This window comes from Saccopteryx bilineata, chromosome 9 (genome assembly GCF_036850765.1).
Source record: "Saccopteryx bilineata isolate mSacBil1 chromosome 9, mSacBil1_pri_phased_curated, whole genome shotgun sequence".
NCBI classification, from domain to species: Eukaryota; Metazoa; Chordata; class Mammalia; order Chiroptera; family Emballonuridae; genus Saccopteryx; species Saccopteryx bilineata.
Genome location: NC_089498.1, coordinates 73,116,608 through 73,130,720, shown reverse-complemented (window position 1 = coordinate 73,130,720; position 14,113 = coordinate 73,116,608). Strand labels below are relative to the sequence as shown.

General features: G+C 42.0%; 1 protein-coding gene across 6 annotated transcripts in view; it reads right to left on the bottom strand.

The window, feature by feature from the left end:
* SGPL1 (sphingosine-1-phosphate lyase 1) overlaps positions 1-14,113 on the bottom strand; it is a 72,000-nt gene that overhangs the window by 48,943 nt on the left and 8,944 nt on the right. The window contains exons 1-3 of one of the 6 annotated variants that reach the window (XM_066243301.1): positions 13,840-14,028; positions 13,066-13,127; positions 4,878-4,944 (exon numbers count right to left, since the gene is read on the bottom strand). Coding sequence is in view for 5 of the 6 variants with exons in the window: in XM_066243296.1 (XP_066099393.1) it covers positions 13,066-13,127 (62 nt within the window). In the remaining variant the exon portion in view is untranslated. Of the gene's footprint in view, positions 1-4,877; positions 4,945-13,065; positions 13,128-13,812; positions 14,030-14,113 lie in introns of those variants that run through there. The other 5 variants (XM_066243298.1, XM_066243299.1, XM_066243300.1 and 2 more) reach the window with 5 other exon arrangements.

The window sequence follows — 14,113 nt, the reverse complement described above, 5'->3', positions numbered from 1 at the left end:
CCAAAAGGTTAATTAAAGTTCATCAGCAAAAACAGATCACAAGCCCAAAGGGAAAACTCCCTTGAGTCACTAAGAAGTAAGAATTGAGCAACAAAACAAGACAGACTTCCAACCAACCACTGGTGACTGAGACAAAGAAATGTTTGAAGGGACTGATTCAGCACTTCTTATTAGGAGGTAAAGAGCAAACCATATACTTCCCCCAAATGCCACTGTGTGAGTCAAGAGATCCAGTATCTGAGAAGTTCATTTCAAAAAGTTTAAAGGTCACGTGTTCCCTTTCAGCCATCCCTCAAGAATAAGGCATACATGCTCAGTACTATTCCACAAGCCTGTGTAAGTCTAATTTTAGTGTATGTGCTGCCGAAGCGAGCACAATAAGCCTGTGTAAGTCTAATTGCTCTAACTTGGCACTGAAGTTCTCAGACAAAGCACCTTTACCATCACTGTGAGGCAATCCTGGCTTCAGAAAAGAAGACATGCAGTATTCTCAAGTCAGTAGGGTATACTCATGCAAAAAGCTTCTGAGTTCACAAAAGCTGGTAGCCCTAAACACTGCCAAATGGTCATGTAAAATTCTGTACTTATTTACTTGTGGTGAGGACAAGGCATCAAATAAAGATAGATGCTGACTATGTCAACTGATTGTGAGCACCTCTCTTCTGAAATATATCAAGAAACACAATACAGAGAGCTTAAACTAGTAGAGAAGACTGAAATGCATAAAATTAAGTTCAATAAACAGAGGGGAAAGTACATGCAAATTTGAGCATACAGTATACTGTTGCCAATTTTGCTATGAGTTCCAAGTCTCTTCCAGTAAGTAGCTAAATGACTTACTGTGCATATGCACAGAAGTTACCTTTCAAAGTACAAAAGAAGCTCATTATCCTCTGAAGACTAGAAATGAGAACTCCTTGAGTAATAAAGCAAAGTTTAATGGAAATAATCCCATATTTTTCGCACATAAAGGAGAGGTCTTGAGAAGTAGTCATGGAGTTTTTCCCTTCCCATACTTATCTTAATAGGATTATCTACCTTTGTCACCAAATACCAACTGAGACCAACCACCTAGGATTATTTAGATTCTGAGGCTTTAAAGAAAAAGCCTTGCTGAGAAAAGTTTCCAAATGGGCCAAAGACAGCAGAACCTTCACAATTCCAGAATAGAAAGTAAAGCTTTGGACTTCCAATAAAAGCAAAAAGTATCTAATAATTTAGTTATTTATAGAACAATTATATATAATCTAGACTAGGGTAGTCAACCTTTTTATACCTACCACCCACTTTTGTGTATCTGTTAGTAGTAAAATTTTCTAACCGCCTACCGATTCCACAGTAATGGTGATTTATAAAGTAGGGAAATAAATAACTTTACTTTATAAAATTTATAAAGCAGAGTTATGCCCACTACTGGGCAGTAGGGACCAGGTTGACTACCATTAATCTAGACAGAGAAGACCATTATTGTCTAAAGGTACGTATTTTAAAGCAGGGGTCCCCAAACTTTTTACACAGGGGGCCAGTTCACTGTCCCTCAGACCGTTGGAGGGCCGGACTATAAAAAAAACTATGAACAAATCCCTATGCACACTGCACATATCTTATTTTAAAGTAAAAAAACAAAACAGGAACAAATACAATATTTAAAATAAAGAACTAGTAAATTTAAATCAACAAACTGACCAGTATTTCAATGGGAACTATGCTCCTCTCACTGACCATCAATGAAAGAGGTGCCCCTTCCGGAAGTGCAGAGGGGGCTGGATAAATGGCCTCAGGGGGCCGCATGCTGCCCGCGGGCCGTAGTTTGGGGACCCCTGTTTTAAAGAGTCTATACACAGAATTACTAAGTGCTAAAATAATGAAACTTTAAAAAACACTATTTTTCCTTTGGCAATTCATAAACACATACCCCAACTACTACTACCCAGGACATAGAAAAATGACAGCCACTTCTGAGTACTGTCTTGAACCGATACTTCATCTCTTCTGTGGACTCTCGGAGTCATGTTAACAGTGTTCTACAGGCATCTGTGGTGTCCTACCTAGAAAGGCTGGACTGGTCATCAGAGGTTTCAACTTTGATTTTAGCTCTCACCTAGAAGCTGTGTGACCTCTGACACATTACTGAACATCTATGGATCTAGATTTTGCTCATCTGCAAAAATAGATGTCATTGTTATAATTCATTAAAAAGTGCACAAGAGCCTGACCTGTGGTGGCGCAGTGGATAAAGCGTTGACCTGAAACACTGAAGTCGCTAGTTTGAAACGCTGGACTTGCCTGGTCAAGGCACATATGGGAGTTGATGCTTCCTGCTCCTCCCCCTTCTCTCTCTCTCTCTCCTCTCTCTTTAAAAATGAATAAAATCTCAAAAAAATTTTTTAAGTGCACAAGAAAAAAGTAATACCACCATCCATTCACAGGGTTGTTATGAATATTAAATGAGGTAAAAGTAATAAGAAAATGACTACAGATAAGAAATACTAAGTAGCTAATGAATCTGAATTCTCTGATAATAAAATACCTTCCTTTCCTCTCAAGTAGCAAGGGAAACAACTTTCACACTGTTCTAAAGTCACCAAGGTAGAAATGGCAGAGGTTTTCAGTAGTTTGATTTATGCCTATGTTGTACTTTCTTACAAATAATAAAATACATATTAATAGTGAGCTTCTCCTGAGTTTTGCAAGACAGATATTAAGTCAACTCTTTGCCTTCCCCATCTTTAAATCATAAGGTTGTAAGTGTCCCTTTACCTACCTACAAAACAAGATTACATCAATTACCTATGTTTACAGATCATAAACCTGATTTCAGTCACCCAGATTGATTGCTGTTGACTGCTATAGCCACGACACTTGGGAAAGAAAGCACTGAAAATCTTAAATTTATCTCCTGACCAGGCGGTGGCACAGTGGATAGAGCATCAGACTGGGACATGGAGGATGCAGGTACAAAACCACGATGTCGCCCACTTCAGTGCGGGCTCATTCGGCTTGAGCCTGGGGTCGCTGGCTTGAGCATGGGATCATGGACATGACCCCATGGTCACTGTCTTGAAGCTCAAGGTCACTGTCTTGATCCCAAGGTCGCTGGCTTGAGCAAGGGTCACTTGCTCTGCTATAGCCCCCACCACTCCGGTCAAGGCACATATGAGAAAGCAGTCAATGAACAACAAAGGAGTCGAGTCGCAACAAAGAATTGATGCTTCTCATCTCTCTCCCTTCCTGTCTATCTCTATCTTTGCCTCTCTCTGACACTCTCTGTTTCTGTCCAAAAAAAAAATCTTAAATTTATCAAAAAGGGCTGAAGAATTCTAACATGTAATCCTAGGCTTTCTTCTACCCTTACTGTAACACAGCTAGATAAGGAGCAGGTCTACCATGGCATTCTCATATTTGTCTAAGAGTCCTATTAGAGTATGAAAACAGAATTTTGTTCTCAAAGACTTGGCACCATTAAGACTGAAACTTAAGACAGGATTGATGTATTCCTTTTGGGAAAAGCCTCCAAAGAACAGGGGCTCCCCAATACTGAGTGCAGAATGTAAATATACCATAATAGCTACTTACATTCCAAAGAGTTACAGAGGATTATGATTTTAGTCGTGGAATTAACTGCTATAAATGGTGTTTTACAAATCAAAATTCTGCCCTTAACAGAGCCCTTTAAATACTCAAAGAAAAACCAGGGTTGCTTTGTTTCCATCAAATGTTTATTAATAATTAATAAATAGATAAGAATGCAGAAGCCTTGTACTCTAGGAAAATTACAGGAAAAAAAAAGGGCATTTCACATGTTAAAAGTGCCTATACTACTTCAGGAAAGAATTCCCAATGCTCTCTCTAATGTATAGTGTGCAGAAATTTAAGATTTGTTACCCTAATCTAAATCCAAAAGTTATATATTAAAAGAAGCCTATAGGAGTGTAAACTGGCACCACCACGGTGGTGGAAACCTGTTTGGCAGTATACCTCATGACCCAGGAATTCTATTTATGTTTACCAGAGACATGTTCAGGAATGCATCAGTGTCAATCATAAGGGCCAAACACTAAAAACAGCAATGTTCGTAAACGATAGAATAAAGAAATGGATATATTTTACACATTGTAAAACTACAATTTTAAAAATTATTGTACATAAGAGCATGGCTAAATCTCACAGACAAAATGTTGAGCATAAAGGACATTCACAAAAATCTATGTACTGTATGTTTCCATTTATAAAATGTTCAGAAATCAGCAAAACTAGCCATAGAGAGAATGATAACCTTTGGTGGATTAACAACTGGGGGGAGATATGCGGAGCTGGCTGGGATGCTGGACTTTCAGTCTGTGTGTGTGTGTGTGTGTGTGTGTGATTTTTTGAAGCTGGAAACGGGGAAGGCAGTCAGACAGACTTCCGCATGCGCCCGACCAGGATCCACCCGGCACGCCCACCAGGGGGCGACGCTCTGCCCATCCGGGGCGTAGCTCTGTCACGACCAGAGCCACTCTAGTGCCTGGGGCAGAGGCCAAGGAGCCATCCCCAGCGCCCGGGCCATCTTTGCTCCAATGGAGCCTTGGCTGCGGGAGGGGAAGAGAGAGACAGAGAGGAAGGAGAGGGGGAGGGGTGGAGAAGCAGATGGGCGCCTCTCCTGTGTGCCCTGGCCAGGAATCGAACCCAGGACTTCCACACGCCAGGCCGACGCTTTACCACTGAGCCAACCGGCCAGGGCTTGGACTTTCAGTCTTGACCGTGGCAGTGAGAGCAGCATGTCCATGTGCAAATATTTACTCCCTGTACAATTAAGATCTGTGCCCTTTCCTATATGAAAGTAATACCTCAAAAAAAAAAAATGCTACACCTTTTTAAAATTAAAAAATTCATACCCTGGGATAGTAGGTCACATAAGTAACAGCACCAGAAAGACAGGCTAGACGGTCCCGCAGGTTCTGCCTGTACAAAAGGAAAGTCATTCATTCATTTATAGTTTGCCTGTTTCTGACAAAAAGCTCCGGAATATTAAGTCAACAAAAATAATTATTAGATAAAAAGTGAAACTTGCTAGATAAGATGTATCAATTTTAAATCTGTATGAAGCTAGTAACAAAATCACAAAATAAATACAACAAAATTTAATAGAACTACAAGGAGAAATAGTTAAATAACTGTAAGGCCGAAGACTTAAAAAGGTACCCATAAACCCAGGAATCCAAATAGTCTATAAACATTTAAAAGGACACATTAGTAATCAGAAAAAATTCATATGGAAATCAATTAGATTTCACTCCTACCAAACTGGCAAAAAAAAAGCCTTATAAATATCAGGTTTGTCAAGCTGTGTAGGAACAAGAACTCTGATATACTGAAGCTAGGAGTATAAACTGAATCAAACTCTTTAGAAAAGTTTGGCATTGTCTAGTGAAGTTCAAGACTGTATGTACCCTTTAAGATCCAACAATTCCACTCCTAGAAATAAATCCCAGAAGAACTCTTACACTTGTGATCACTTACCGTATACAAGAAAGTTCATAACAGTAGGTAATATTCAAAAAAGCCCCAAATTTAAATAATCCAAATGCCCATCATCAGTAGAATGGAAAAATAAATTGTGGCAGTCTACAATGAAATACTACACAGCAATGAAAATGAATGAACTAAAAACTACATGCAGCAACATGAATGTATCTCACAAAAATATATGTAAATATATTTATATTAAGTTAAAAAATAAAACTAAACTTAGGGTCACATACATAGGTGGTGACACATTAAAAAAAAACAGCAAGGGAATAATTATTCTAAAAATCAGGAGAGTAGTTATCCCTAGAGGGTTAGGAAGGTGATGTAATCAGAGTGGGGCGCACGGAGTTGGGAATAAATATTCTATTTCTTAACCTGGGTGGCAGATAGTTGATTATTTTCCTTATTATATGCTTTAAAATGTAAATATGGACTTCATACACTTTCTATATGTATAATAAATTTCCCATGAAGACATTTTTAGTTAAGAAATGGGACAAGCTTTTCTCTTTTTCTGTCCTCCTCCTGCTGAATGAAACACACACCTGATAGCCTGAGCTCAGAGCAGCCAGCCTGGCCAGGAAGGGGGTGCACTGAGGGACAGAACTTCCTCAAGGGCCTGGGAATGGTCATGCCGATCAGGAACTGACTCCTCTGGATTTCTCTTACTTTAGAGAAATATATTTCTACCTTCTAAAGATCTCTATTACTTTAGATTTTTCTTTCATACACAGCCAAACCTAATCCAAACGGATATATTCAGGGATCTGGACAATAAAAAGTTTCTAACAATTAAAGCTGTCCAACAATGAGAAAGCTCCATGAGAAAGTAGCCCATACTCACTCCTGGCAGGGCACTGTGGAAGGGATACCTAGACAGCGAGGGAAGCTGGACTGCAGGATTTCTCAAGATCTGTCAGGTAATTAAGATTCTAAAGCTACTACTGGAACAAAGCAGCTCTGGGCTAACAAAGCTGTGGCAACACTTTGTCTCTGAATCTGTCCTTATCAGTGAGAATATTGTTTTTCTGTGATATTACAGACTGCTCAGATACTATCCTCTGAGATATCTGTGCTTTTCAAAACTAACTTGACCTTGATGCGCAGATACTATCTTCTAGCTGTGCCTCTCAAACTAACTTAACCTTGATGCGCAGATACTATCTTCTAGCTGTGCCTCTCAGAACTAACTTGACCTTGATGCGCAGATACTATCTTCTAGCTGTGCCTCTCAAACTAACTTAACCTTGATGCACAGATACTATCTTCTAGCTGTGCCTCTCAGAACTAACTTGACCTTGATGCGCAGATACTACCTTCTAGCTGTGCCTCTCAGAACTAACTTGACCTTGATGCGCAGATACTATCTTCTAGCTGTGCCTCTCAGAACTAACTGGACCTGGACTTTAGCGTGCTGGGTACCCTCCCTTTGCTCTTCCAGATCCTCCACGCAGCCATCTCTACCTCTGCTCTGTATGTGCCTCATGCAACCTTGTATCAACTGAATCACCAAGGCTCTCTAATTCTCTGCTTCCCAGTTGGGTTTGACCAACGAGGAGGCTCCAGCAGGAGATCAGAGGGTGTGAAAAGAGTTTGAGGTATTTATTTCTCTTGATTCCCTTCCTGCTGGATCACCAGAAGTGGCAGCAGCTACATTCCTACAGGTTAACCTCTCCTTCAGCTAAACTCTCTCAAGGTTCTAGTAACTACTGCCCATCCTGCCTCCTTTAGACCCAAGAGTAATAATGGCTCTTACCCATGAGCTGTTCCATCATTCCCTGTTGGTCTTCCTTAACCCTGCCCAGCTCTGTAAATAGTCCCTTCATGTCCTCAATCATACCACTGGAGTGTGCCAAGAGATAACTGATACACCCAACAAACTACTACCTTGTGCCTTCCCAGATGGCCCCTTACCCTTCGGCTTGGTTTCTCTCTCAGTAATTGGGTTCTGTATGTTTTCACACATACACTGATTCACTACAAATTAATTCTCTATGGAAAATTCTTAATCCCAGGCTGATTCCCAATTTTGTCATTAATGTATACAAACTGCTTGTAACATTAGATTGGACAAAACCTAATTAAGGCGACAAATGTTACTAAATATTCCTGACACAGATTGCAAAGCTAAGCCAAATACTGGGATTTGGGGTTTATTTATCCATAACTCCCCGTTCCTTTAGACCAGGGGTTGGGAACCTTTTTGGCTGAGAAAGCCATGAATGCCACATATTTTAAAATGTAATTCCATGAGAGCCATACAACGACTGTGTACGTTACGCATTATCCAATAAAAATTTGGAGTTGTCCTGGAGGACAGCTTTGATTAGGACCGCCACCATGAACATGAGCGGTAGGAAATGAATGGATTGTAATACAGGAGAATGTTTTATATTTTTATGTTATTTTTTTATTAAAGATTTGTCTGCGAGCCAGATGCAGCCATCAAAAGAGCCACATCTGGCTCACAAGCTATAGGCTCCCAACCCCTGCTTTAGACTAAAGGCTGCAGAAATTATCATACTTGCCCTGGCCGGGTAGCTCAATTGATTAGAGCATATTCCAATATGCCAAGGTTGCAGGTCCAATGCCCTTTCAGGGCACATACAAGAATCAACCAAGCCCTGGCCAGTTGGCTCAGTGGTAGAGCGTCGGCCTAGCATGCAGGAGTCCTGGGTGCGATTCCCGGCCAGGGCACACAGGAGAAGCGCCCATCTGCTTCTCCACCCCTCCCCCTCTCCGTCCTCTCTGTCTCTCTCTTCCCCTCCCACAGCCAAGGCTCCATTGGAGCAAAGTTGGCCCAGGCGCTGAGGATGGCTCTGTGGCCTCTGCTTCAGGTGCTAGAATGGCCCCAGATGGGCAGAGCATCGCCCCCTGGTGGGCATGCCGGGTGGATCCCCAGTCGGGCACATGCGGGAGTCTGTCTGACTGCCTCCCCGTTTCCAACTTCAGAAAAATTAAAAATTAAAAAATTAAAAAAAAGAATCAACCAATGATGCATAAATAAGTGGAACAACATATCAATGTTTCTCTCTGTCTGTCTCTCTATAAAAATCAAGAAACAAAGATTCTAAATTTGCCTTAAAAATTATCATACTTGTTATTATAGTTTTGCTTTATTTATAATATTGAAACAATGCCAAATACAGTGCTTATCCTACAATAGCCACTCAAACTGTCAGCAAAATTTTAAGCGTCCTATCAGTTTCAATGAATTTTCCCTTCTTCTAGACAATTTCATGAATAAGAAGACATCAGATTAGAAATTAGTTCTTTGTGTCAATATTTCAATTTATTGCTTAAATTCCAACTGAGATTCAAAAAGAATGCATCCCTGAAAAACATTCAGGGGTAAAAGACAAAGCTCTAAGATCTGGAAAGATTCCATTTTTGAACCTGTAAAACAAAACAGAGACAGGCTTACTGTTCCCAAATCAAGAAAAGAGTACAGCATAAATATTGCAAAGGAAAACATTTCTTAAGAATGTTACTCTGCCCTGCCTGACCAGGCAGTGGTGCAGTGGACAGAGCATTGGCCTGGGACGCGGAGGACCGAGGTTCAAAACCCCAAGGTCGCCGGCTTGAGTGTGGGCTCATCCAGCTTGAGTGTGGGATCACAGACATGACTCCATGGTCGCTGGCTTGAGCCCAAAGGTCGCTGGTTAGAAGCCCAAAGTTGCTGGCTTGAGCAAGGGGTCACTCGCTCTGCTGTAACCATCCCCCCACCCTGTCAAGGTACATATGAGAAAGCAATGAACAACTAAAGTGACACAACCACAAGTTAATGCTTCTCATCTCTCTCCCTTCCTGTCTCTCTCTTGGAAAACAGAAAAAAAAAAAAGGAACATTACTCTGCCACAGTGTTTCTACTCGCTAATATATTCCAAAGCAGCAGGGCCTGATCCATGGGCAAAATAACCCCAAGTAACACTATAACAGACCCATTAAACTCAAAGAAAAGACACAGACTGCTTGGGATGACCCACATGAATGCTGTTACCTATGGTAAGAACCCAGGACCAGGTTTCTCAACTGATACTTTAGGCCGGTAATTCTTGGTCATGGGAAACTGTGTATAGGAAGTAGAGTTCTTAGTTGCATCCCAAACCTCTAGCACTCTTCAAATGTGACAATCAAAAATGTCTCCAAACACTGCCAAATGTTCCTGGAAGGTAAAAATCACCCCAGGCTGCGAACCCTAGCTCTTTAAACAATTTTCACTCAAACCCCAACCAATACTACCATGGAACAAATGGTAACCTTGATTTACCCTCTGTATAGGAAAAGAGAAAGCCATTTGAGGAGTAGACTGAGATTAATAAAAAAGACTGAGCTTCTTACAAGCTACACGTATTTCACAACTTGTAACCCTAGCTTAGGGAGAAGGAGAGTATAGATGAAAAGAATGGTTGCCAAAGTAGAGAAAGATTGCTAAAATATTGCCTGACTTGAATTCCCTTGGAAAGCACCACAATTTTCAGATGAATATTCTCATTCATTGTATTCCCTCTGAAACATACACAGGTGGAAAATATTACAGCCCATGACATACCATATAGGAGCAAATGGAAAAAAGCAAGCAAAGCACCCTAATCAAGCAAGGGTGAAATTAAGGACAATAATGTACTGAGGTCTGACAACCTAAACTCCTTATTCTGGAATGTAAGATTTGGTATATTATGGACTCCAGCTGATCTGCAAGCTTTATTACCCTAGCAAACTGTGCCTTCTTTTTATAACAAATATTTTATAATGCCCCTTTATTATTCTAAAATAAAATTCAAAGATGATAACATACTTATAAGCATAACTTTAAAAATTTCAATATAATGCCCTACCTGCATTGTAGAAGAAAATAAACAAGAATGTTTGTATAACAAAACACAGATTTTCAGACAAGACTATACTAGAAGACAAACAAACACACACACACACACACACACACACACACACGTGCAGGCACACACATTTCCTAAGTGCACCATACAGGGTGGAGCTATCCCACCCCTTTCTGCTCTACACAAACCCTCCCCATCAGTCCCAAAGTTCAACAACCTCTGTATCTTATGAAGAATGACCCAGAGGCAGTATCACAAAGTAAATAAGAGGGAAGAATTTCAAATCAGATCAACTGTGGTTAAAATGTGGCTCTATCATTTCATTGCTGTGATAGCTTAGCTAAGTCTAGTTTTTCACTTGTAAAGAGAGGATGCCAGCATATTTTCTAAAAGGTTTTTGTGAACATTAAATGAGTACATGAAGTATCTATTTCTGTACATAACATGTATTTGCTGTTCGAATCACATTATTATTCCTGAATCCACCCTCTATTGTTCCTTAGCTTATGCCAATCCTACTGCCCCAGCAGAAAAGATGGCTGGCTGGATGAATATCCATTTATCAGAAATTCTAAAAAAGATTCATGCACAACATAAGAAGGTGCATCATATAACTTCTGTGATTGTTTCTTAGTTTCTTCTACAATATGCTGTCTTGCATTAGCTTTTTTATGTTTTGTTTTTGTGAGTTTTTTGTGACAGCAACAGAGAGAGGGAGTCAGAGAGAGGGACAGACAGACAGGAAAGGAGAGAGATGAGAAGCATCAATTCTTCCTTGCGGCACCTTAATGGTTTATTGATTGCTTTCTCATATGTGCTTGGGGGGGGGGGCTACAGCAGACCGAGTAACCCCTTGCTCAAGCCAGCAACCTTGGGCTCAAGCTGGTGAGCCTTGCTCAAACCAGACGAGCCTGCGCTCAAGCTGGCAACCTCGGGGTTTCGAACCTTGGCCCTCTGCACCCCAGTCCGACGCTCTATCCACTACGCCACTGCCTGGTCAGGCAAGGTTATTTTTTATTAACTGGGGTCTTTTCTTCTAGTTAAAGAGATAATATGTCTTATACACCATATAAAGTAGCTAGAGAAACACCTTAAACTCAGATCATGAAAATTTAATGCTCCCATTAAAAATCCACTCCTGGTTATTGGTTCTTTATATTTTGGCTTCAAATAGCAAAGTACAGACAAGGAAGGAATGACAACTTTTCCAATGAAAGCATCTCAACCAACATATATGATTCTCAAGGGCCAGTCATTATCCATGTGAATTACTCCTTCCCCCAACAGGCATTCCTTACACCCTAAACATTCTAATTACCAAATGAGGAAGTGAAAAGTAGTGACAACAGCTACAGAAATACTACAAAATAAAATGAATTCCAAAGTTAATATTCCGAATAAAACCACTCACTGCTCAGACTTTTAGAGAGAACACAAAAGGCCCAGAAAGTAAGAAGCACATCTCTGGGCAAGGGAATATATCCAACTTATATACAGGCATCTTAATTTACATAAACATACTGAGGAAAAACAGAAATTGCCAAATGCTACAAATCATTCTCCATTAAACCTGCAAGGTGCTAACAGTGGTATCCCTGAGTAGTGGAATTTTGGGGGGTTGCTTTCTTCTGCTTACTTACAATTTCCGTTTTTTCATATGGCTCTTAGCACTTAAAATTACATAGGCTCCTTATTATGTACTGACAATCCATGAAACTTGAGGCAAGAAACTATTTTAGGTGAAATCTTCAGAAGCTGTGGATAAACCAAGTATTTATGTCTCTTGTCTCTAAAATCATCCTTGCTCCCAGCCTCAAACCAGAACTAATCACAACTTAAGTTCCCCTCTTTATCTCCCCCAGACTTGACAGGTTTTGCCGCTATAGGAAGTCAACACCACAGGAAGTCAGCACCGGGTATAAAAAACCCCACTACGGGTTTTTGCCAATTTCCTAGAGACAGCTACCAACTCTCTGGGATAGTGAAATAAAGAGGGGAAAAGGAATTCTTCCTAAATCCATGTTCTTGCACAAAGAGAAAGCAGTCTCAGGGAAGTGACTTACTACAAATTAAATGCAGATACCTTTTCTACATAGCCATTTGAAAGTCCTGGGTTCCCCATAACTCTTCCACTAAACACCCTCTATGTGGAATCATAAATATCCCAAGAATAAAATGTCATTCTGGTAAACACTCAGATAGCAATGCTATTCTCCCTTCTCAGCGTGGCAGCCTCTACGAAAGCAGGCTACACCTCAGCCCAACAAAACACTTAGATTCAAAGTACTGTAATTCAATTCAACAAGCATTTGTTAAGCACTTACTATTCAGAGCACTATGATAGGTGTTTTTTCATTTCTATACAAATAAGACATGCCTGCCTCCCAGGGAATCTTTTAACTCTAGTCTGGGAGACAAACAAAACTGTTTGTCTGGTAGACCCAGACAAAATGTAATAAGAGTTTTTAATTTGTCCTGGTAATATGGGAAGGGAGAGATTAAACACAATTGCAAGAATTTTGAACAAGATTCTTCTTTATGGATATTAAATATTCACATTTTTAATTCAGTTATTTCTCCATCTTAATCATTACACTAAAAATAAAGGTGGTAGAAAAAAGCAAGCATCGGAGCTAAAACCTACACACTCAGATCCCTTAAAAATAAAAGTTAAGCGACAAGTGCCCTACAAAGAGGATGTTTGGACAAGACTCACCAACATCAAAACGTCTGTACTCGGCATCTTCCTCCTCCAGCTGGACTTCCAGTGCCTTCCCTCTGCAAAAGGGAACCAGGTTTGTTTACTTCTAAAGCTTTTAACTACCGCGTCGACCCGCCTAGACCAGCCAGAGCAGTGAAGAAATGGTTCTCTCCCTCCTTTGAGAGCTCGGATTTCACTCCAGATATCGCACTCCACCCCCAGCACCCCAAACGAACGAATCAGAATCCTGCTGGCACAAGGCTTCCCTCCGACAGCTGACCGAGCGAATCGAGACCCGGCTCCCACAAAGCAGTGCCCCCAGGCAGGTACCAGGGGCACCGCCCAGCCCGCCCCCGACCAAGGCCCGGAACCCCAAAGCCCAGCTCATTCAACCTAACCCCGCGGAGAAGCAGACGCTAAGGGAGCCCAGTCCCAGGGCTGGGACTCCACTGGATTGCCTTTAGGAACAGGCTAGCCTCGCTCTCTTCATCCCTCCCTCCCGGAACCCTTTCCTCTCGGGAAGATCATCCCACCCTGCCTGCCTCGGTCCACTGCTGCCCTCCGTGCAGTGGGTTTCAGACTGCTGCTCTCGGCCCTGGCGCCCTCTCCCACCCACTCGCAAACCTCGCGTTCACTCAGCCCCCGGGGGTCGGCGCCCCTGCCTTCCGCCCGAGCCCACCGCCTCTGCGAGCCCCGCAGTCCCCACGGGCCCTCCCTCCTCTCCTCACCCCTCCTCCCCGAACCCCCAGCCCGAGTCTGGACCTGCCTCTCTCCCGTGTCAGGACCTGCCTTCCACTCAGTCGCGACTCTCCCGAAGTCGTCCTCCCCAAACCCGACTCTCTTCTCTCCTCCGGAGCCCCGGCGGCCCCCTCCACCTCCTCAGCCCGGAACCAGCTGCCCCGCTTCTTCCTTCGGACACTCTGGCCCGCGCGGTCTTATCACCGCGCGACCCGCTCGTGAGTGGCGAAGCTCTAGCACCCCCTGCCGCTGCCGCCGCCGAGATTAGAGGTCTGGCCCCGGCAGCCCCGCCCCTCCCACCCGGAAATGGCTTCCGGGCGGCGTG